Raw genomic sequence first — 26,291 nt, forward strand, 5'->3', positions numbered from 1 at the left:
GCGGGGGGGGGTGTGTTGTGGCGGTGCATTGTACCCGCTGGTACATATTCAACATACACACATCCTCACAGACTGACGTGCATACCCATTAAGTTTTCTGAAATCCAGCCCTGCAAAAAAAAAAAAAAAAACCAACAAAAACACTTCTCCCACGATATATATGCTCTGAATTTTGCCCCAAAGCAGAGCCCAGGTGCATAATTCCTGAACCAACATCTGTCTGCACGGAGGAGGCTTCCTGCCCTAGATCTGGAATGTCCCGAACGCACCAGCGTGGGTGGCTCTGGGTTTGGCAGGAGGAGGGAAAGCATGAGAGGACTGGAGATTCAGACTTGCTTGGCAGGATTTCTCTTCCTTGGCTACAGGATCCTCTTGCGGCAGCACTGAGAAATTATTCTGTGGATCTCTTGGCAGTCTTGTTTCCCAAGGCACCTGGAGTGGAGCATGAAAGAAGGGGACCCCCAGCTACCCATTATCAATTTGTCATTGATCTTGGGGAAAAAGGGTCACTGCTTCCTGCAGCTTTCTCAACAGTGGCATTTTTTTAGTAGCAGGACCGCTAGTCGGGGTGCAGTGTTGATGACAGTCTGGCAGGTTGCCTGGTGCCTAATACAGAACTGTTCACCCCCTGGGCATTCAATATTGGAAATATTAATTGATGATGATGAATGGTGATTGCAGGTTAGGGGACAATCCTATGAATCATGCAGTCAAAACTAGCACAATAAACAGGCTGAACTATTTAAAGTGAGCCAAAGAATAAATATTTAACATTTATACCTCTTCCTTCTTATCTCATTCAGACTCAAACGTCCTTTCATAAACAACTCAGAGGATCTAGGTGAGATTAGGCACAGATACTATTATTCATATCACATTTCATAATTACTGTGTAAAACGCAGGACTGCAAACAAATGATTCCCTATATACTCCCTACCATCAAACTAACATGAAACATAGGTGAAATAAGTGATCGCCTTTATGGTGTCAAATCTCTCTCTGTCTCTCTCTGTCTCTGTCTCTGTCTCTGTCTCTCTCTGTCTCTGTCTCTGTCTCTGTCTCTCTCTCTCTCTCTCTGTCTCTTTCTCTCTCTCTCTCTCTCTCTCTGTCTCTCTCTCTCTCTCTCTCTCTCTCTCTCTCTCTCTCTCTCTCTCTCTCTCTCTCTCTCTCTCTCTCTCTTTGTCTCTCTCTCTCTCTCTGTCTCTCTCTCTCTCATCTCTCTCTTCTCAGCAGTTCATAAAGTGTGATCCAGTAACCCCTGAGGTCACAAAAACTCAGCATTTCTAAAAATTCAAAACGCTTTCATAAAATTAAAATTGTTCATTTCAATATGACATGTATATATGCATGTGTGTGAGTGTGTGTTGTATATACACATAGATGACTAGTAGCAATATATTGCCTAAGGCCATTCACCAATAGACAAAGAATAAATACATAGTACATGAAAAAATAACTATCAAAAGACCAATTACAAACTGTTAACACTTATATGAAAGAATGATCCAAATCACTAATAAAAATAAGGGCCATGGAAATCATTGGGAGAAGCAAGAGAGAGGGATACAGGGGGAAAACTAGGTGATACAAACATTAAAGATATCAATAAAAATCTATTTTAAATAGCATTTGCTTCTATGGCAGTATCCGCTGCAATTAATTTCTTACTCTTGCTTTTTCTATGAAGTCTCCTGTCACACTCCCATTTGTTGTTTTTGTTTCCTTTAAATGATTAATCTTGGAATACCGATGTCTTTTATTTTATTTGCTTTTTGGAGGGCAGTTGGGGTTAAGTGACTTGCCCAAGGTCACATGGCTAGTTTTTGTTTTACGTGCCTGAGGCCAAATTTGAACTCATGTCCTCCTGACTCTAGGGCCTGTGCTCTATTCACTGCGCCACCTAGCTGCTCCGTATGTATTTTATTTTACTTCATATAATTATTCAGTTTGGTTCTTAGCTAGAGTCATTGGTATCTCGAGGCTTTTGCATTTGGTGAATGTATATGATATTTTCCTTTGGAAGGAAAGTGACCTTATGTTTCTACCTAATGCAATCACTAGAACCCATGAACTTACTTACAAATCCCATCTTTCTCTTTGTCTTTATGGGTGATCCTATCTCTTTTTCCTACTCTTTATTCTTTTCTGCTATCAAACTTCTTAATCTATTTCCCAGATTTTAGACAAGTTTAAACATACTCAGCTTTGAAAGTATACACTCTAGTTGGGAAGACAAAGCAAACAAGGAGAAGGTAGGACTATGGTATTTTCCTGAAGTTTAATTTCCCTCTGATAAAAGCCTGAGTATTATAAAGAAAATACTTTCTAAATAATGGCTCTAAGGAAAAAAGTCGGTGTAACTGGTTAAAAAATGGAGAAAACTGATACCTTCCCCTAATTTGGAAAGTTGTATTGATTTCCTACCTTTGTCAAAGGAGGGGAACAGAGTCATGACTTCCCCAACAATCATTTCTATTTGGCATATGATTTAGTAATTATATTGAATACATTTAAGAAAATGGTTGAGGAATTCACAAAATTTGATGGACGTAATAAAAGGCATAATAAAGGTTCATGGGACACCCAGTTCAGGCAGACTCAAAGCAGTCCGAGTTCCCCATCCTGTTCAAGGTCAACCCTTCCAACCCCCTCATTCCATGTTAAAAGTTGACAGAAGTACCTCTCAGGTTGAAGAAAAGCATTACTTTAAGCAGAACTTGTGTCTCCCTCTCTAAATTTCCTCTCTCTTTTTCTGTCTGGATGGAGAATGGAATGTCATGTAAATCAAGGTCTAGGTCCTGATTAGTGGGAATAATGAAATGATCACATGTATCTGAATTTATGCTATTCAAAGTTACAATTGTGCAAAAGATGGTGATTAGTTACAGTCGAATGGAAAGATATGTTGTAAATATGAATAATGGTGCCCTTTTTTATTGCTATGACTTCAGGGATTCATTATTCCTACTAAACAGAATCTTTCTGCTTTGGCTAGTACTTTTCCCTGTTAAACTGAAGACTTTGCATGAAGGCAGGGTAAATAAATATAACAATAACAAAAATATCATGAAAAGTTGAAAAGGAAATTTTCTGGGTGATTGAGTTGATTGATATATTTTTGGTGTCTGAAGAAAGTTAATGGACTTAAAATCATGAAACACAGAATCACAAAACTTGCAAAGGATATTTAGGGATTAGTCTACCCAATGGTTGAATTTCTTCTATCATGTCCTGAAATAAAAGTTATTTACATTCAAGGAATGAGTAATTAACTTCCTTCTCATTAATAAGTAAAAGATCTCCTAATAGAGAAAAGAACAGGAAAAACAAGGGAGCTATTAAATGTGTTATTAAGTATTAAGATCATTTAATAATAAAATGTTAGATATTACAATTATAAGTCAGATGTTCCAATGAAACCAGTTTTCCTGTGGTTTATTATTGTGGAATTTTGGAGGTATAGACATTAAAAATACATTTTCAATATGATTCAATCTTTTTTTAGAAAATACGGCATAGGAAATCTGATTTCAAAATTTAGATATTCTCTTGAAAAGTCTAATGTGCCCAAACATAATCATGCAAATCCTCTGAAATGAATACTTTTATGTACTTCCAGAATGGAGTTATCTTACCTCTTAACTGCAAACTCAGAAAATCCAAAATGCTTCCCAACTAATTCATATTCAGAAATTCATTGCATTTGCTCATGGCGCTGATTGCCTCAGATAGGCTATTATTGTAAAAAGACATTAAGTCTAATTTTTCAATATTTAAACTACTGTTTTCTCTGAAAGATCCATGGCATTTCCAATTTGGTGGAAAATGTTTCATTGATTAGAAGCTACTTTTCACAAGGCAAGCTAATGCTGATTGAATACTCCCTGTGCCCTCCAAAGTTGTGCTTTTCACTCAAGGTGCACCACACATGAATAAACTGGTTCTAACTGGAATCAATCATTTCAGCTCTTAGGAAGGTGCCATCATATTCATCTGCTGGCACTACAGTTGATCAGTGATGCTACTTCATTTTGGGATAATGTCTTTTTTCACAATGCCCTTAGAGTAAGGTTGATTCTTAATAGTCTATGAGATTTTCATTTTAGATTCATAGTACATAGGACAGTAAGGCATCCTACAGATTATTTAAGAATATTTCCCCACTTCCCTATCCAATCCAAAACATCAAATAGTAACAAGAACCCAGTATTCAGAGCAAGAAGACCTTATTTTAAGGTCCAAATTCAATATACTATTGTCCTGTTATGATCATCATCACCATCATCATCAATAATCCACATTCATAGCCCTTTCATCATATCAACACTATCTCAAGGTTGTGGCTGTGTGGACTATGAGGCAAGTGAATTATCAACATTGTACCCAATTTTCCTCAAATATAAAAAGACAATAATGACACTTGCACTATTTACTTCACAAAACTGATACAAGAAAGAGCTGTGTCAATTGTAAAATGCTATTTAAATGTGAGGTATTATGAACTGTGTGGTTATCTTTCTTTTTTTTTTCTTTTTTGGGGGGAGAGGGCAATTGGGGTTAAGTGACTTGCCCAAGGTCACAATGGCTAGTTTTTGTGTTAAGTGTCTGAGGCTGGATTTGAACTCAGGGACTACTGACTCCAGGGCTGGTGCTCTATTCACTGCATCACCTAGCCACCCCTTGTGTGGTTATCTTTCAATTTAGAAAATTAAGGTCTACAATGACTAAGTGACTTAAGAAAGATATAGTATAGTTAAAAAATAAACCTGGTAGCTACTGGGTACCAAGGGATAATGTGGTAAAAGGAAGCAGTACAGATACAAGGAATAAGATGATTTGTGTTAAAGACCTGGTTTAGCAGTGGAATTGATGTGTGAGTTGGGGAAATGTTTAAATCTCTTTTTACCTTAGTTTCCTCCTCTGTAAAATGGGTGTAATATTAACTAGGAATGTTGTGAAGTATTACATAAGATAATGTTGTAAATAATATTTTTACAACATAAAAGATTACACAAAGAAAAATACTGTTAGGCAATATTTCATCAAATTTTATCAAATGACCAGTTTAAAATGAAATATCATATGGTCAAAAGATATGAACAGGCAGTTTTTAGAGAAAGAAATTAAAGCTATTTATATTCATATGAGAAAAATGCTCTAAATAATGATTGATTAGAGAGATGCAAATCAAAACAACTCCGGGGCAGCACATCCCACCTATCAGATTGGCTAACATCACAAAACAGGAAAATGATAAATGTTAGAGAGGATGTGGAAATGTTGGAACATTAATTCATTGTTGGTGGAGTTGTAAGCTGATCCAACTATTCTGGAGAACAATTTGGAACGATTCCCAAAGGGCTATAAAAATGTGCATACCCATTGGCCCAGCAATACCACTTCTAGGACTGTATCCCAAAGAGATCACAAAAATGGGAAAAGGACTCATATGTACAAAAATATTTATAGCAGCTCTTTTTGTGGTGGCCAAGAACTGGAAATCAAGAGGATACTCATCAACTGGGGAATGACTAAATAAACTATGGTATATGAATGTAATGGAATGCTATTGTGTTATAAGAAATAATGAAGAAATGGACTTCAGAGAAACCTGCAAAGACGTATATGAGCTGATGCTGAGTTAGGGGAGCAGAACTAGAACACTGTACACAGTAACAGCCACAGTGTGGGAGGAATGACTTTTATAGACATCTCTTTTCAGCAATGCAAGAACCTAAAACAATTCCAAAGAATGCGTGATGGAAAATGCCAGTCACATCCAAAGGAAGAATTATGGAGTCAGAATGCAGAATGAAGCAGACTCCTATCTTTTTTGCTTTGTTTTATTTTTTTTTCATTTTCATGTTTTTTTCTCATTTGTTACACTTCTTCTATGCAACATGACCAATGTGAAAATGTGTTTAATAGGAATGTATCTATAGATCCCATATTAGATTGCAAGCTGTCTTGAAGAGGGAGGGGGAAAAATTTAAAACTTACAGAAGTGAATATTGAAATTTAAAAATAAATAATATAATAAATTGGGGAAAATGTAAATAACAAATAAAATGGTATATTGAAAAGAAGTCCCCTGATGTTACTCAATGGAGCATTTCCCATTCTTGCATTATATTTTCTTTCATACCTAATCAAGAACCATTATAGATAAATGATCAATCATACACACTCATTTTAGGCAATGTCATCTAAAACTTCCTTTGAATAGAAATATCGTGGAGAAGTATCATTTTATCAATGATGATGTAATGGTAATGAAATTTAAATATCCTTTTTTATTGCTAATCTGAGAGGTACTTAGCGCCTAGTTCAAATTAAGCCTCTCTTAAAGAAAAAGAAGGTATGAACCCCTGTTGCTGACATGACTGGCAAAACTGTATATAAGGAAAAGCCCAGAGAGGGAGAGTCAGATCTTCTTGGAGCAGCACAAAGCTGCTGCTGCCAGGGAGGCTGAAGAAGAAAGGCCCCCCAGGCTGCAGAGAATGACTTTGATTTTGGGAACATGGGTGAAATTATTTTGATTCTTGGAACCAGCTAGAACTTCTGCTGGGGAGCTGCTGAGTCTGAGGGCCAACCAGAGCTTCTGGGCGCTGCCAAAGATGTCCAGGGGCCAGCTGGAGTTACCGCAGAGTGAGGAAGCATGACTGTGGTGCTGGTACTTTGCATGAACCCGTTTGTGATTTTGTTAAGCATTAACTTTCCAGGAACAGAGACTGTGAAGGATTTAAGGTGGACTGGATACTGTGAGCTTCAGCATGGAACAAGAAGTTCAAGGAGAGCTGAACAAGGACCTGGAAGCTGTCTGCCTTTGAACCCAGTTGACAGTTTGTTGAATTGAGGTAGGATCTGGGATCATGGAAGGGGATCCAGGAAATGTGAGGGACCACCCCGAATCAAGCTGAAAGAAGACTTTACTTGGATACTGTGTACTGACTGAGAAATTGTAATTTACTAGTGACCTAGGGGTGGAGGGCTTGTGTATTTTCTGATTATTGAATAGTAAATGATTGGGGTGGCTAGGTGGCACAGTGAATAGAGCACTGGCCCTGGAGTCAGGAGGACCTGAGTTCAAATCCGGCCTCAGAAACAACACAAAAACTAGCCTTGTGACCTTGGGCAAGTCACTTAACCCCAATTGCCTGCCAAAAAAAAAGAATAGAGAATGATGACTGAATAGCAATTTATTTGTAACTTGGTGTGGCCTATGAGTGAAGAACTTTGACTATTGTACTTTGTATCCCTTAAGGAGGCAAGAGTCCTTAAGGATAATTAAATGATTGAGTTACTAAATAATTGAGTTACTAAATCAATATACTTTTTTCAAACTTTGTGAAAACTATGTGACCATCTTATTCATAAGTTGCTGTTAATGCTGTATTTTGATTTTCTGTGATAAATTGTAATATTGTGAATGCTGTACCTTGATTTTCTTTGAATGTTTTGCTCTGATTTGTTATTGAATAAATAGAGTGTTTGCTGTACTATATAATCAGAACCCTGAAGGCTGTTCACAGCAGCCGTCCTCTAGAAAGCTGCTCATGCTTGGCTTTACAGATTGTTAATATCACAAACTTCAAAAAAGAGAAAGCCACTAGAGGCCAACGAGAATAATATACCCTTTCTTTGGTTACAAGATCATAGATCAGATGATATAATATATGTAAAATTCTTTGAAAACCTTAAAACTCTATATAAATGCTAGCTGATATTATTGTCATTATCATCAATTTGAACTGAAAGGGAAGGAATTCAGAGACTACAAGTCTATTGCCTTCATTTTACAGAGGAATTTGGGCAAAATACACTAATTTATCCATAGTCTTATAGGTAGAAAATGGAAGCGTCAAGGCTTGAATCCAATTCCTGTGACTCCAAAGTCCATGAGTTTTCCACTGAACAACACAGGGAGGTTATGTACATGTAACAGTAATGGAATTTAAAGATCCCCTGTATTGGCTTGGTTTTCAGATTGATTGTGTTAACACCCAAAGCTTGTGAATCCCATTTGTGGGATGGACTTATTGATGTGAAAAGAGAGGGCTGAACTGGGAGGAGCTGGTGATGTGAATTTAGAGACACAAGCAGAGAGAGAGGCAGAAAAAAATTTTGGAAGCAGCATTGTGGAGGCAACGAAGGAGAGGATTGCTGAAGGACAGTTCAAACTGCCTAGGACTTTAGAGAGCTGCCACCCAGAGCTGTCAAGGTTTGAGGGGACATGGCTATTATGATGGTACTTTGTCTGTCTGTTTTGAGGTTGTTTTGCCAGATTAGTCCATTGGTGAAGGACAGTTCTGTTGTTGCAGAGGTTCTGGAATCTTGCTGTTGGTTCAGAGCTCCTGAGACTGTTCTGCAGACAGAGAGTGAATTGCACCCACTAGTGAAGTGCAGTGCTGTTGTTGCAGAGGTCCTAGAACCTTGCTGTTGGTTCATAAGCCCTGAAGAAGAATTTTCTTGTTGTATGTTTACAGAAATCCTGGAAGAGGGTTTTGCTCATGTTTTCAGGGGTTCTGGGACTTTTCTGCAGACAGAGAATGAATTAATGAGGACACTGGTAATGTATCTTGTAGCTTTGCTAAGTTTTGTCTCCCCAGTAACAAAGATTGCAGAGAACTTGCATCAGGTCAAGATGAAGAAAAGACCTCTCTTTGCACATTCAATGCTGTGCTAAAGCTTGTTGTAACTCTGGGGTAGATGGCCTATTCACTTGCAATCCAAGGGTGGGAAACTTTTAACTTTTTTGTGCTTTGTGATTGACTAAATGAATGTACTGACTAGGGGTGAAGTAGTACTTAGAAGAGGGTCTTTGGGATTGACTAAATGAATTATAATTTCCATGGGTGGAGTAGTACTTGGGAATTATTGAAGTACACTTGGTGAATGCTGTATTTTGAATTATGCTATATTTTGATTTTCTCTGTTCTTAATTTGTCACTGAATAAAATGGAGAACAGCTATGCTGGTATTTTGAACCTTGGGAAGTTGCCTTTGCTTGGCATTACAGTACACAATATTCATGGATCACATCACAAATTTGGCAAAATCTCATCCACGATCCTAGGGAAAGAAGAAAAAATGGGAACTAGTTGGTTGATAAAATTAAGACATTTCAAAACTCATTGTTTGATCAGAATCAAAAAGCTAATGATCAATGGAATTTTTTCCCAACTAGAGATAGGTTTCTGTTGGAGTGCCCCTGGAAAAAAATTGCTAAACAATTAGGTTGCTTCAAAATTGAATTGTGTTCCTTAAGAAGAAATGAATTCCATGTCATTAATGGTCTCCAAAAATACGATGAATGAGACTTGTTAAGGATGCTTTGAGGTAGTGATAGCTCATTTAGAGATTAAATTATATAAGGTACCTGAAAAAGTCTTAAGCTGCCCTAAGACTATAGGAGGTTCCAAAAGTATATATGCTCAGGGATCTCTTTCATCTATTAGATTCAATTATTCCATGAAAGACACGGCATGAGAGTACAGTTTCTGTAATAAATCAGTGTTAAAACTGACTATTCATGTTTGGAACTATTATTGTAATTTAAAAAAAATATCCTATCACAAGCTACAATTTAAGCTCAATTGATGGATACACTTTGTGGTTCTTGTCCTATTATCATTTTCCTTAAAGTTGCTCTATATTATGAGCACATTAAAATAACAAAATTGCGGTACCTAAAATCAGGAGATCAGAGAGAGCGCTATAAAAGCTATTTAATTTTACTCAATATATGTAAAGTTTAAATCTCAACAATGTGTAAATGCAGTGGGTTAATATTCAAAGTTGGGCTAGCTCAGCAGGACTGAGAGCATACTGAATATGAGGCTGAACTTAAATAGGAAATCATTCCAAACTAAAAACACTCCCCTCAGTAAGATCAACCCAAGGTAGGATATATGTTTTCCTTATTGATGTTAGCAATAAAACATTTCTCTACAAACTATTTTATTAAAATGATATGGAAAGAATGTACCCTATAAGGGTCACAAAGCAAGGAGAAAAATCAAATAATAGCTTTTGATTGAAATATAGAAAATTTTAAATAGATTGTCTTTGGGGGTACAGGCAAAATGTATGAAAAAAATAAGAAGTAGTATAGTTCTTGATATACAGATTATTCTATAATTATAACAATTTTAATAATGCAATAATTCTGATTGCATTAGAATTTGACAGCACCTTTTAGGGAACTTCATTATTTCCTTCCTTCATAGAAAGTGGTATGGGCAGTGATGCGACTGCAGGGGACTATTGAATCTCACTTACAGAATATATAAGTTATCTGAGGAGAATCCCTTTGGGAGACAGATTGTCTTTACCAGCTCTGTGGATCTTTCACAATGCTCTGGCATGGTAAGAAGCAGAAGTTGGAACATGCTATTTAAATATTGTTTGAATATTGCTGAAATTTACCAGGCTCAGTGGGTAGAAAAAAAATATTTTCATATGGATAAGAAGATTTTAATAGTTTTAAATACCTTAATCCTGTGAAAACTTACATATTTACATATGTAAAAATATATTAAACTGAAGGAAAACTATCCCATTGGTGTAATGGTTGAACAAATTATGGCATATAGATGTAAAGTGACAGACACACCTGGGAAGACACCTATGGAATGAGTCTGAATAAAAATGAGCAGAGACAGGAGAACAGTATATACAATTAAATATATATGTTGCAAAGAACAACTTTTGAAGAAGACTAAAGATTTTTTTGACCAAACAGGGTAAGAGTCACAGTGATAAGCAATTATATCATCCTCCTAAGAGAGAAACAGTATACTTATGCTGCACAATAAGGTTGATATTTTTTTTAACATGACCATTGTGGAAATTTATTTTGTATAACTTTCCATATTTGTTGCAAATAATTTGTTTTTCTTCCTTTTACAAAATTTTCAGTGGAAGAAGAGGTAGTAGAATGAGAATGGTCATTGATAGGGTTGCCAAAAGAAGAAAAAGAGGGTCATGGAAGCAAATATGTATGTATGTGTGTGTATAAAGCGCACATATATATACATATATTGTGTACATATGTATATATATGCATATATGTGTACATACAAACACACATACATATTCAGAAGAGAATAATAGGAAGACCAGAAGAAGACACAGACAAGCAAGAGAAATTTTGAAAGTTACATATTGAATTCATTATGTACTTAATTTTTAAGCATACTATGCACATTAATGATTCATAATTTAATATATAGTCTTCTTTGTTTCTCCTACAGTGTATATGTGTAAGGGCATCAGAGTGGTCAATGAGTACCCAGTCCTAAGAGAAACAGCAACATGCGCTCACATATATTGATGTGGAATCTTAGTGCATCTTCTTCAGGCGTTGTGTGATGGACAGGCCTTCTCTCTTCACAACAAAGAATACACAGGTGTCCCTAGCAGTTTCGGATTGCTTTGTGGCATGGCGACACAAAGATCTCTTAAATAGCTGCTCTGCCAGAACTGAGTGGCCAAACCAGAGCTGAACAAAAGCATCTTCTCTTCTGAGGGGTTTTCAAGTGAGGACGAAGAAGTGTTCTTCAGCCTCCAAGTAGGAGAGTAGGTGGCAGCTGTGACCACCATTAGTTGTACATGCATTATCCTCTTTCTTTTTGTCTTTAAGTCTATCCTTTCCTGATCTCAGGAGAATAAGTAACTCTGACATAAAAGGACCATACTATGAGCTTGTGAGGCTCAAAATTCGGGAAGAAACATAGAGGCTCACCAACTGAAGCCAAGAGAAGTGTATGGCTTATAGCCATAGCAGCCAAGAGCCTGGTGAAAAGCCAAACCTGAGGAACAACGTGTTTAACTTAGCCCTTCTGATCTGACCTGGTAACAGAGATGGCACACCCTTTAAGAAATGGAGTGAGTGATTCATCCATTGGCTATACCAAACTCAGGAATTAACTTGATGGGAATAATGTTTGGTACTGACTACTACAAGTGTAAGGCTACTCTCCCGAGAACAGAGGTAGTAAAAAAGTATGTTCCTCGTTCAGAAAATTATAGTATTTCAACTCTTAATATACCTATTCAGTAAATTCCCATTTTTTAAAGTATGAAATGAAACTGTGTGTCATCTTTGCACAGTATCATTCCAATTTTAGTTTAACATTAGTTGAATAAAAATTATATATAATATTGAAGAGAGCACTAAATTTCCCTTTGTAAAAGCAAAGTGGTATTAATTAGATATTAATTGTCAATATTGCAAATAAAATAATTGGTGATCAGTCAGGAAAACACATTTGATGGAGGCTTGGGGAAAGAGTAAAAGAAAAACTGTCCCTAACCCCTCCTAGAACCACGAGAGGGGTAATTAATTGTCTAAGTATGTATACTATATATAGAAATTCTCATTTTACTATTTTTTTATATTCAGAATAAAACATAAACATCCAGATGATATGATTATATACTTAGAGAATCTTAGAAAATCAAGTAAAATACTACTGGAGACAATAAATACATTTGGCAAAGTTGCAGGATATAAAATAAACCCCCATAAATCCTTGGCATTCCTGTATAATTCTGATGAAATCCAAATGCAAGAGATAGAAAGAGAAATCCCATTTAAAGTGACTGTAGACACTGTAAAAGATTTGGGAATCTACCTGCCAAAACAAACCCAGGACTTATATGGACACAACTACAAAACACTTTTAAAACAAATAAAGTAAGATCTAATTAATTGTAAAAACATCAATTACTCATGGCTGGGTCAAGCTAATATAATGAAAATGACAATTTTATGTAAATTAACTTACATCTGTAGTACCATACCAAACAATTTACCCAAAAATTACTTTATAGAACTAGAAAAAATAGTAACAAAATTCATTTGGAAGAACAAAAGGTCCAGAATATCAAGGGAATTCATGAAAAGAAATGCTAGGGAAGGTGAACAAGCTATACCACATTTTAATCTGTATTATAAAGCAGCAGTCATCAAAATAAACTTTGGTACTGGATGAGGAATAGAGCTGTGGATCAATGGAATAGATTGGGTACACGACACTCAGCAGTCAATGACTATCAAAATCTTCTCTTTGATAAATCCAAAGACCCCAATTTTTGAGATAAGAACTCACTATTTGACAAAAAACTTTTCGGAAAACTGGAATGTAGTATAGCAGAAACTGGGCATAGACCCATTATCTAACACTGTATGCAAAAATTAAGCCTAAATGAGTGCATGATCTAGGTATAAAGGATGATACTGTAAGCAATCTGGGAAAGAAAGGAATACTTTACCTGTCAGATTTATGGACTTCATCAACAAACAAGAACTAGGGGGCATTGTAAAATGCAAAATGGATAACTTTGATTACATGAAATTGAAAAGCTTCTGTACAAGCAAAGCCAATGTAACTGAGATTAGGAGGGAAGTGGAAAATTGGAAAAGAGTTTTTACAACCAATGTCTCTGATAAAGGCCTCATTTCTAAAATATCCAAAGAATTGAGTCAAATATATAAGAATATAAGTCATTCCCCAATTGATAAAAGATCAAATGATAAGAACAGGCAGCTCTCAGAGAAAGAAATTAAAGATATCTATAAGCATATGAAAAAAATGCTCTAAATCACTATTGATTAGAGAAATGCAAATCAAAACAACTCTGAGGTACCACATCTCACCAGTCAGATTGTCTAAGATGACAAAACAGCAAAATGATAAGTGCTGGAGAGGATATGGAAACATTTGAACACTAATACCTTGCTGGAGGAGTTGTAAACTGATTCATCCTTTCTGGAGAGCAATCAGGAGCTATGCCCAAAGGGCTATAAGTAATTTCATAGCCTTTGACCCAGCAATACCACTTCTAGGGTTGTATCCCAAAGAGATCATAGAAGTGGGAGAAAGAGAAATATGTACAAAAATATTTATAGCAGCTCTTTTTGTGGTGGCAAAGAATTGGAAATTAAGGGGATGCCCATGAATTGGAGAATAGCTAAACAAGTTATGGTACATGAATGTAATGGAATACTATTGTGCCATAAGCAACGAGGAGCAGACGGTCTTCATATTTACCTAGAGAGGTTTATACAAACTGATGCTGAGTGAGAATAGTAGAACCAGGAGAATTTTGTACACAATTACAGACACAATGTATGTGTGATGACCAACTTTGATAGACTAGACTCTTCTCAGCAATGCAGGGCTATAAGTCAACTCCAAACGACTCATAATGGAGACAGATGTCTACATTCAGGGAAAGAACTAGAAAGAACAGAGTTTGAATGCAGATTGAAGTAAATTACCTGCTCTCTTTCTTTTTCTTGTTTGGTTTTGTTTCCTCTTTCCCATTGTTCATCCCATATGATACAATCCTTTATAACCTGACTAATGTCTAATGTGAAAGTATGGGGGGGGGGGGGGGGAAGAAAATTTGAAACTGAAAGAACTGTGGAACTGCATCTTGTGAACTAAAAGTAAATGAAAAAAATAATAAAGAACAAAAAAATTTAAAAAAAAGTTCTCCTGCTGTCTTCTATAGGTTAATAATAATGCTTCTTGTTCACTCCTAAAAACAGTATTTGACTACATTCAAGAGAACTTTTTTTTCTGTTTAAAGACTTTTTATAATTAATATAAAATATTGCATTGGTTTCTTTTGTTTTTAATATCACCTAAATTTCCCCTGTAACTCTCCTTATTCTTCATGTAAGAGAGCCATTTGTTATAACAAAAATTGTTTTGTTAAATAATTAAAATAATAGGAAAAATCAGGAAAACTAATTAAAAAATCCAAAATTCCTCAGAGTCGGGAGACCTGGGATCAGTTCTGGCTTCAGATACTCAGCACCCACACAAAAACAACTGGCCTGTAACCTTGAGCAAGTTACTTAACCCTGACTGCTTTAAAAAAAATCCAAAATTATTTGTAATATCTCAAACTAATTGACTCTCCTTTGTAAAGGAATGAAGGAATGGCTCAAACTTCTCCTATCTTTGTAGCCAAGATTGATCTTCACATTTTCAAGAGGATTTGGCTTCACTCGTTTTCTGATTTTGGTTCTTTTTAATGTCATAATAATCATTGTATATGTTTTTTTTTCCTAATTCTGCTTACTGCACTTTATCCATAATGTTTCTTATTCCTTACACCAATACAATGAATTCAGTTGCCGCAATTTACTTCACAGTTCTTTAATCAATGCGCAATTACTTTGTTTCCATTTCTTTGCTACCACAAAAAAAAAAAACTGCTATTATAAATATTTTGGTGTATATGGAGTCTTTATTTTTCTCAATGAAATCTTTTGGATTATATGCCTAGTAGTGGAATCTTAAAGAGAATTTTTCTAAAACTCTGTAATAGTTGTAATGATGAACCTCATAGAATTTAAAACTGGGAGGGACTTAAGAGATAATGTGAGGAAACTGAGACCTGGACAGAGGCAATAGTTTACCCAAAATCACACAGCTAATGACATAGAAAGGATGTGAAACAGTTTTTGTTTCTCCACCTTAGCAATTTTTCAATACACTTCTCTGTCTCTCTATTAGACACTGCTGCTTGTATTTAGTAAATAAAATAAATTTATTTTTTAAATTGTAATTATCTCATATGTCATGTATGTAATTCTTTGGTGCTGAATAAGGCATTGCAATTTATAGCTAGGTCTATAGTTACACCATAAATTTCACTCTTTGATTAAAAAGTTATCAATCTGGAAGTCATAGTAACCATTCAATTAGAATAAAAATTTGAATCTGCTTAAATTTGTTTATATGCTCCACATATTTGTAAGTCGATTTATTTTAAGTACAGGATCACATAAGATTCAAATATGGCTATGTATATATATACATATATATATATATATATATATATATATATATATATATATATATATATATGCTTTTTGGAGGGGGGAAGGTAGGTCAAGACTTGCCCAAGGTCACATGACTAGTAAGTGTTAAGTGTCTGAAGCTGGATTTGAACTCAGGTCCTCCTGACTTCAGGGCCAGTGTGCTATTCCCTGTGCCACCTACCTACCCCCAAATTTGGTCATAATTTTAAATAATTTTTTTTCTTTCCAAGTATAATGGATGATGATGGGAAACTTCTTTAGGCTTAGGAAAATAAGCACTCGTGTTAGTCTTAGGATATTTACTAAGTTGAATATTTGGATAAAAATAACATTATCTGTCCCTGGCTTGATCTCACAACTAAAAGAAATCTGAACAGACACGTAGCACAGTGAATAGAGTGCAAGACCTGGAGTCAGGAAGACTCATCTTCCCGAGTCGAAATTTGGCCTGAGATACTTATTAGCTGTGACCCTGAACAAATCACTTCACCCTGTTTGCCTCAGTTCCTCATCTGTAAAATGATCTGGCAAAGGACATGACAAAGCGGTCCAGTATCTGTGCCAAGAAAACCCCAAATGGGGTCAAGAAGGGTTGGACACAATGGAAACAACTCATCAACAAACATAATTTCTGCCATCTCAGAATTATTCCTTTAGAAGCTTCATGGGAGAAGGACAGTGCCTTATCTAAACTTACAATATCCTCCAATACCGAACCCTGTGCTTTACACACAAAATAGACATTTTTCTTACCTTATACCTCTGAGTCATAGGTCCTTGTTTTGAAAGTCTCTCCCATGACCTTTTGCACATCACTCCAGAGTAATTTGCATTAACTAGCTGCTGCCCAAGAGGAAAATTTTAAACAGAATACAAAAAGAGTAGCATTGACTCTCTGAAGCATAAAAGACTAAGTAGTTTACATAAATAGTATACAAACTGCCCTACACTGAGGAAAGAGGGACATTAATCGTGAGCAGAATAAAATGGGAAACAGTGATCCATCTAAACCCTTCAGGAGACAAGTCTTGTTCTAAGTTCCTTATGAGACATTTTGGGGGCTGTTAAAACAACAAATAACAATAGAACATTTAAATAGGTTGGGGTTCCTTATCTCAGAGGCACTAAAGAACTATCGTTCTGTCAGCTGAAGATCCATAGTGTATAGGTCAGGTGGTCTGGGATACATCTTAAAGAGGGTAGCTAATGAGCACCATCTGTTGCATGGAGCTGAAAAGTGGGGAAATAAACCATGGGGAGGAATCCATAATACTTGCTGGGAATAAAGCAAAAATACAGTGGAGTAGTCAAGCAATAACTGGAAAGAATAATGGTACAACTGTTGCTAGAGAAAGAGCTAAAGCAAAAGCAGCATGGCATACAGGTAAGTCTGCTAAGTCAAGCAGCATTAATTATTTACTATTTACCAGACTTGGCAATAATAGCAGCAAAAAGAAATGCAGTTCCTGCCCTCAAGGAGCTTAATGTTGTAATGGAGGGAGATAAAGGGGGCAGCTAGGTGGTGCATTGGCCAGAGCACTGGGCTAGGAATCAGGAAGACTTCTCTGCCTGAGTCCAAATCTGACCTCACTTACTAGCTGTGTGACCCTGGCCAAGACACTTTGCTTGCCTCAATTACTTCATCTGGAAAATAAACTGGAAAAAGAAAGGGCAAACCCCTGCAGTATCTCCAGGATCTGCCAATTGGATAAGACTGAAAAATTACCCAGTAACGAGCACATAAAAGAAAGCTGAATATATTTAGAGCTAATAGGAAGTGGGCAAGAAGGATGAAGAGGAGGTTGTGATGGTGTGGGGTGTGTATGGGGAGGGGGGGGGCGGTGATGCTGGCAAAATTTAGAGTGAGGAGAGGCTGACCTCAAGCTTTCCTCAATATGGGGGTTTCCGAAGGAACTCACTGATGGGAGACGAAGATTTTAGGGGAAGAGGAAGAAAGCAGATGAAACATGTTGGCAGAGTCCAGAAAATATGTCAATAATGCAGCACACTCTAGTGTCTTCCAGTGTAACATATCTAATATTATAAGTGATTGGGACTGTCCAAATACCCAGGAGATAGAGGTCCTCTGGAAGGATAGAGTTCTTAACACAAATTTGAATGTGAATCTTTTATGTCTTCTTTTATTCTGTAATTACAATTGGTGTTTTGTTTTAAATCTTTTTAAGCCAAAGTGTTTCTAAAGTTATCGTTGTTTGGTCATTTTTAAGTGTGTCTTATTTTTTGTGACCCCCTTTTTGGGGGGAGGTAAAGATACTGTTGAAGTTTGCCATTCACTTCTCCAGCTCATTTTACAGATAAGGAAACTGAGGCAAACAGGATTAAATGACTTGCCCAGAGTCTGGTAGCTAACCTTAGAGGAGTGCCAGGAAATAAATTTCCCAAGATCCACTTGGGCAGGAAAGATAAGACATAAGGAAGAAGGCCCCAAAGTATACCCAAGCCATTTTTGAAACTGAGTTCCCCATCCTTGGAGGTACACATAGATTTCCAAAATTAAAGTGAAAAAAGAACTTAGACATCATTTACCTCAACTTTTAACTTTACAGCTTTTTTAATAAAAAAAAAATTACTTAGTATGCAACATATGCAAGGAATAAAACCCTCTAGAATCAAAACGACTCAAAGTCAAGTCTTCCAGCTTCTGTGTCCAATATTCTTTTCATTACTGGAAACTAAGCAGAGGCCGGCTGACCACATTTTGACATTGTTGTCTGGGCTCTCTACTAAAGGTTAAACCAGATCAAAAAAGGAAAGAATTTAACACAATAAGTAAATACAAAAAAAAAAAACAAAGATAATATCAAAATGTGATTTTTTAAGACAATATGTACCACACAGGCATCCTAATGCAGGGTTAGTGATGTCCCTTCCCGTATTTTTCTATTTGAGATGAAAACCACTTGCCTTGGGGATTTCTAGTCAGGTACAGGTTGTACTACATGATTCCAAGATCCCTTATGATTTTCAGATTCCCTAATTATTCTTGAGGTCTTTGTTGTACTTATGCTAATAGAAATTTGAACAACATAAATGTTCACTTCTTAAAATGATTATCAGAAAACCCCCTCAAAAACATCATGAAAAAGAAATTAACAGACAGAGCATATATTAGGATACCAGGCATTTTCAAAATCCAGAAAATGTGATATATTACAAAATGAGATTTTACCTGATAGCCTCTGCTGATCATGTTTTAAAATTTTCACTGCTTTTCAAAAAACATTTACCTCTAAGGTTATGGTGTCAAATTTAACTAGAATAGATGCCACTAAACTGTAAATAAAGATCCCTATGGGTTGCATATCAACTAAGACATATACTTTACATATATTTAGATATTTTTATTACTAGATCAGCATATTAGAATGATATAGGAAATACATTTTAATCTAGTTCAGCACTCTTGTGTGAGGCATACACTACATGTTTGATGCATCTACTATAAAGGATAGGAAGTGAAATATAGAACACATAATTTTGCAATTCTTTAGTTTGCCTCAACTGATGAAAGACTGATTGTTAAAACTTAAAGGAAGAGTAGAAATTCTTTGTTTCAATGATATAAGTCCATCCTTCTTTTCCTTGGCATGGATAACTGAAAATCAATTTTTCCACAGTATTTCACAGACTACAATTACATCTTTAGAAGAAGGGTTTAGGAATACAATGATTATAGTCATAAATTGCCTCTTTATAGTATAGATTCAGCTATACTGTTCAAACTACATCTTTGAAGTACACAAGGAGATATAATAAGTTGTTCTCATTAATAAGATGGGACTGTAAATAGTAATATCAATCTTATTGTAGTCCCAACTAATTGAATATTTGAAAGATCTATGATTTCATCAGTATGGACAGTCTTTACCTACTCTGATTATATATTTTTTTAACTTAACTAGTTCCTTGTTTTCAAGAGTATCTAGAACCTAAATATTGACCTTATGGCTAACCTGATGAATGTCTCTAATTAATCTACATTGTTATTCAAACAAAAGATACCAATATTCCATGATGGGTTTTTGTCCAACATGAGTATTTAAGTGGGATTTTATAGGAATATGGACTTTGATGTCTTCATTAATTTTTACACCACCAATTTAAAAATGCTCACTTCTTTTATGCTGTTTGTAAAACAAATGGAGGCAGAACTAACATACATCTTGAATTTCTCTTTTGTTTTAATGAAGTATGTTGAACCAAAAGCCAAAAATTAGAAGAGATTTCTTCATTAATGTCTCACCTGAAAGTTTCCCCCAGACAGTGTTTTCCTATCTTGTAATACTTTTATTATGTTAATGTGAAAAGAAAATAAACAGGGTGGTACCACTGATTATCTGGAGAATCTCTCATAGTTTGTATGACTACTACTCTTTCAGGGAAAGAAGACTCTATAAGCCAGGAAATGAATGAAAGAAGTTATGGACATACTATTTAACTAAAACAATGAGGAAAACAATCTTTCATTTCTAGATTTTTGGTGAGCTTATATGATGTTAAACTTCAACTTTGGAAAACTATACTTGTTACCAAGCATCATGATTGATTAAATAAAAACATGACCCAAAGAAATAAAGATGACCTGACAACAATTTGTCAAGCTATTTATTGGATGAATTTTCTTCATGAATTTGTTTAAAAAATAACTCCAGCAAAATCTTAATGTTTGCTATAAAAGATGACATTTTACCCACAAGAGTAGAATTTTTTATTTAATAAACATTTAAGATTAATTTACAAAAGCTACTAGAGCAATGAATCAGTCATGAATTACTTACAAGGCAATAAAATTGAAAATAACTAATTACAGATTCTCACCACTGAAGCAAAACACACTGGCAGTAGCGAGGAAATGGTATGTCTCAGATACATTTAATACATGGGCCAAGATTCCAATGTTGTCTCTGAACCATTTTTCTGTGCTCATGTTTCATTTCCTTTTCTGTGCTACTTATTTTGGTTAATGGGGAGAAACATGATTTTTTTTTCTCAAGAGAAATTTATCCAGAGTTGATTGTTTTGGGGAGAATATTCTGTTAATCTAACATATGGTCTATTTCTGTCATTAAAGTTTGTCTGCATAAATATTTTCTTATTTTATTTCTTAACATAAGCTCATGCAGTACTTTTAAATTTTAGAACAAAGTGAAAATTAGCTAAGGTAATTTATTCTGTATGTGAAAGCTCATAGGTTCTTTAAAATGAGAATTATATTCTTTACAATCTTTATGACCTGGATTTTTGGTCGGGTAATAGTCATGGAACAATTCCCAAAATATTTTTATCAGCTGGGAAAATTAGTATGAATTGACAATTGAAGTATAAAAAATGTCGGTATGTAATAGTTGGAGCAGTTAAAAAATATAACTTGTCTTGTTTGTAAACTAGCAAATCAGACCCTGACCAGTTGAGTGCTATTCGGCATCTTCAGACCTTCTGGAATATTGTGTAGCCGCCATTGTCAATGTCACTTCTTTGAAATATCTGAGGTTACATGGAAAAACAATCAAGGCAATATTATTTGTACATATCATTAAACATGCAAAAGTTTCCTGAAAGATGTTGTCCAAATATCAAAAGTCTTGTAGAGCTCAAATTTCTCCTTGGTATCCTTTTGCTGGAAGTATGGCTCTCATAGGGTTTGGGAGTCCTGAAATTTATTTTGGAGGAGTGGCTCCTTTAATTACTGGTTCCCTATTCAAATACGTCGCCCAATAGACTAAGTTGAAAGTGCCGAAAAGGACTGGGAAAACAATTCGGGACATTTTGTCAATTTTGCTGATGCTATTATAAGTCTTTTTGCTTTCAGGAGGCTTCTCCTCTGCAGGTTTTACTGGAACAGGTGTTGCATTTGAGATCCCTGAGGGAGTTGGATCCTTTGGGATATTTGGAGGATGGGTCATCTTTCCAGTATTGTAAGCATTTGTTGATTTATTTATTAGTATTTCACGCTCTTTTTTCTGCAAAATACAGTAAAAAGGTAAACAGATCATGTTGCTTATGACCTATTTGAAAATACAGGGGAAGAGAGCCCTAGCAGATAAAATTATCCCTTTCTCCCTTGTCACTTTAGTTGTTAAAATATGTCTCTAGTACTACCAGATGGAGTTGTTGAGTTGTTTTTTTAATGTTTTCAGAATGATTAAATTGACAGACTATCATTCACATGCACATGCACACACACACTCCTCAGTATTTACTAGTGACTGGATTTAATTCCTTATAAGCCATATAATTATGTAGTGATTCATTGGAACATAATGTAATCCTCATAAATTTTACAAAAAGGGAAGATCTTATGAGGGAGGGAGGGAAGGAAGGGAAGGAAGGGAAGGAAGGGAAGGAAGGGAAGGGAGGAAGGGAGGAAGGGAGGAAGGGAGGAAGGAAGGAAGGAAGGAAGGAAGGAAGGAAGGAAGGAAGGAAGGAAGGAAGGAAGGAAGGAAGGAAGGAAGGAAGGAAGTTAGTTTGAGCATATAATCTCCAGGTTGGCTGTCAACCTCATGACCTCATTACTACCTGCCAAGAAATATGACAAAAGATGGAGTCTTCTTAATTATTTCTATTTTTTGCCTAACATCAGTCATAGGATCACTGGATTGTAGAGGTCAGGTTAGAAGAGAATTTAGAGGTTACAAAGTTCAATCCTCTCATTTTATAGGAAAAGAAACAGGGCTAGAAAGGCAGTAATTAAACTCGTGACTTACAACTTCAAGTTTACCTTGAAGTCCTATAGCAGATGGACTCTCTATTGTGGGTCAATTTTTTCTAAGTAGATAGACAGAGTATACTGATTAACTATTAATTATATGTCAAGCTTATTTCTGGGGACACAATGATAAGGACAAAAAAAACAGTCCTCTTAAGGAACTTACATCCTAATGAGAAAATTTGTAACAGATTATAACATTATGTCTTATTACATAATTAACTTAGTACTATCATGAGTGTATTGGTACTATTCTATACAATAGTAGAAATGCAAAATCTTATGAAATTTCCTTATTTGTCAGTTTATTGGTGTAAAACTCTTTTTATAGACGTAAAGTATCATCTTGTGATTCATCATTATTCAAAGGATTAAGGCAGCCTATTTCCAAAACGTTTTACATTATATTTTTTTTATTTGGATAATCAAAAAAATATTACACTCACAATTATCTAATATTTTTGTGCAATGTATCCCTCGCTTATTATCTGTGTCTCTCAAATTATGTGTTACTTTAACATGTAAAGTTCTTCCTCAAATGGATAGGACTACTATTATTATGTACTTCCTTTGGATCTTGGGAACTATGTGCAATCAATTAGATGTTCCATTAATCTGATGTTGCACACTACATAAATACATTAATTCAATAAATTAGGAGGCTTTATGAAATTGGTACCATCTGTAAAGTTAAAGAGTGGACATTCAATGATGAGAACAAAAAAATCTTCTCAAGGCTATATCTTATTAGTCTTAATTATCCACAAAAAGGTGATATGTGAATATGTGAGATTCATATTTTTATCTATAAACTTTATTCTTTCCATTAATTTGAACCTACTCTGATAGCAAATCTCTATATCAGCAGTGGTTTAAGGTCTATTTAAACACAGTTGTCGATTATAGATACCTGGATGGTCAATCTGCCATTCTCACTTCTTATTTCTCACTTTCATCCAACAAGTAAGGACCCATTTCACCTCAAACCTAAGTTAATGTAATAGCCCACTAATACGTCTTATTGCCTCCAGTCTTTGCCTTTCTCTGGGTCATCTTCATGTCACTTCTAGCTTAATATTCCACATTGTTTTCATGGTATAATTTCGGTTTAAAAATCCTCAGTGCATCCCAATGTCCAGAGATGTGGCCTTCAGTTATGCCAAGTTCCTTATCCTCTTCTCCACACATGCAATATGTTCATACTCATTAGAATGTCTTCCATGTCACTAATTGTTGTGTGTGTGTGTGTACACACACCTACCTCTGTCTGTCTCCATCTCCATCTCTGTGACTCTGTGTCTCTCTGTCTGTATCTCTATGTGTCTCTGTCTCTCCGTGTGTCTCTGTCTCTGTCTCTCCATGTCCCTGTCTCTCTCCTTCTCTCCCTTTCTCTCTCTCCCCCCTACCTTTCTTTTGAGACCTACTTCATTCTTAAGTCTTTCCTAATAAGTAAACCCTGATCTAATACGAGAAGTTATAAAGGGTCAGATGATGCAAAATGAGAAAAAGAGAGAAGAAATAATGCACTTGGATAATCCATAAATTAGTCAATCCATCTCTAAATCACTCAGATATAGTGGCAGATAAAACACATGTTCTTAGTAATGAAAAGGAAAAATCAAAATAAGCACCTTGTTTTTGGCTGCTTCCTGAGCTTTTTTGCCATCCCATGCCCAGCTTCTCTTTGTAAAATAGTTCACTGTTGCAAATTCAATCAATGCAGAAAATACAAAGGCGTAGCACACAGCTATGAACCAGTCCATTGCTGTTGCATAAGCAACTTTGGGCAGAGAGTTGCGGGCACTGATGCTCAAGGTGGTCATTGTCAGCACTGTAGTCACTCCTTTGGTCAGAAATGCCCGGCAACAAAGCAGGGAGGAAAGGAAACAGATTAGTATCAGCACATTCACCTCTGGAGAAAAAAATCATATTTAACTCCTATCAAATAAATCAATAAATGAATTACTTTGATCCACATCCCTTTGTGGCCCTGGGGCCATCTTAATGCTAAAATGCTTAAAGCTTAGAGGACAATCAAAAATGCACAAGATTATCATCAATACAACTTAAACATAACACACAAAGGTTAGCTGTCCCTATACAAAGTGGAAGAAATGAATGGTCAGTGCAACAACACAGGTGCATTTTATTTTTAAGTACCTTAAATCCTAGTTAAATCTGCATATCTGTGAGGCAAAGTTGGAGAAAAGACACTGATTGAACCTTGGTTTACATCTGCGTGGGCCCTTCAATTCCCCACAATTAGAATGCTATTTTTTATAAGGTTGCATTAATATTTATTTCTTAAATTCTTAAAATAAAATAAATTTTAAAAATACGGCTGCAAAAAGTGATGCTTGACACTCCTCCCTGGCTTTGGAGGAGGATGGGTATTCAGCTGGAGAGACACTATGCTGTTTAGTGACAGTTGTCATTTCTCACATTTTTAGATTATGTGAAATTGAATAGTATCCCAATCAATAGCTTTTGAAGGGTACAGGTATTGCTGTTGACCATGAAGGGTACAAGTTCTTCCTGAAATAACCCTTCCCTTACACATTTTTTCTCTAAATGGTTTCACTAAATTCAATTAAATAAGAAAATCTGGAAGGCAGAAGGCAGAAAAAGGAGCACATTGCTTGAACTTTCCAAAATATGGAGGAGAAAATGTCCTGTGACACTAGAACAAACATAATCCTAACAACCGTAACCAATTAATATTCAACACCTACAAGAAAAACCATGCAAGAAAAATACCTAGACATTCACTCAGCTTTATAAATTTCTTGAAAGAGAAAGCAGGCAAGAAAAATGAACTAGAACCTCCCAGTCAGGAAAACAGAGATAGGTAGAAAGAAGACTTCCTTGCTCCTAGACAAATTCCCTATAGTGACAGGATGGGAGGGCAGTCATGTATAAACCGTATTCCTTTCTTTGACTTTGAAGTGTTGCATGAAGTTATTGAAATATAACTTATGTTAATATTTTAATATCCTATAATATACAGAGCAAGATGGGACTTTTAAAAGTTGATGTGTTGCCTAGGTGTGTCAAATGATGCACCTAGGTTCTCATTACAGTATTCCATTTATTTCATTGATGAATATTTAACATGGATTTTTTAGAGCTGAAAAGACATTTAAGGAACACGTGATTCAAGAACTTCATTTTACAAAGGAAGAAACCAAGGCCCGCATTAGAAAGGAACTTACCTAAAGTTCCCCTGAGCTAGTTCATGGCATAACTAAGTCTAGACTCTTGATTCCAAATTCATTGTTTTTTTTTCCTCCTCCTGAACCATGTCACTTCTCATTTATGAACTATGTTTATTTGGGGGGGGGGAAGGTATCAGTTTGAAGGTGCAATTCTTCAGATTTTGTTGTTGTTTTGTTGGTTAGCCATTTCTGGGTCTTCATGACCCCATTTGGCCTGTTCTTGGCAAAGATACTGAAGAGGCTTGCTATGTCCTTCTCCACAAAAATGAAACATCAAGTCATGCTTTACTTGTGCGAGTTCCTTTCCATGTTAATTAAGGGATCAGATTTCCAACTCCATCACACCTGTAGAACGTAGCTAAAAACTCAGTATGTAGCATACTGATGGCACATAATTATCAGTTTAAAATGTTGATTGGATTACTCAATCTCAAAAATAATTGGAAAAAGTCTCTGGGATGCTCAAATAACTTCCTCAAAGCCCCAGCACATAAGTCTATCCAC

General features: G+C 35.7%; 1 protein-coding gene across 3 annotated transcripts in view; it reads right to left on the bottom strand.

Moving 5' to 3' along the window:
- Positions 1-20,441: 20,441 nt before the first annotated feature.
- GABRA5 (gamma-aminobutyric acid type A receptor subunit alpha5) overlaps positions 20,442-26,291 on the bottom strand; it is a 117,462-nt gene continuing 111,612 nt past the window's right edge. For all 3 annotated transcript variants that reach the window (XM_069072946.1, XM_069072945.1, XM_069072944.1), the window contains exons 9-10: positions 24,204-24,415; positions 20,442-21,826 (exon numbers count right to left, since the gene is read on the bottom strand). In XM_069072946.1, the coding sequence (XP_068929047.1) occupies positions 21,524-21,826; positions 24,204-24,415 (515 nt within the window). In that variant the 3' untranslated portion in view covers positions 20,442-21,523. The remainder of the gene's footprint in view (positions 21,827-24,203; positions 24,416-26,291) is intronic.

Source organism: Petaurus breviceps, unplaced genomic scaffold (assembly GCF_028583685.1).
Source record: "Petaurus breviceps papuanus isolate PSGF00001 unplaced genomic scaffold, PetGlider_PUasm1.0 90849, whole genome shotgun sequence".
Taxonomy (NCBI): Eukaryota; Metazoa; Chordata; class Mammalia; order Diprotodontia; family Petauridae; genus Petaurus; species Petaurus breviceps.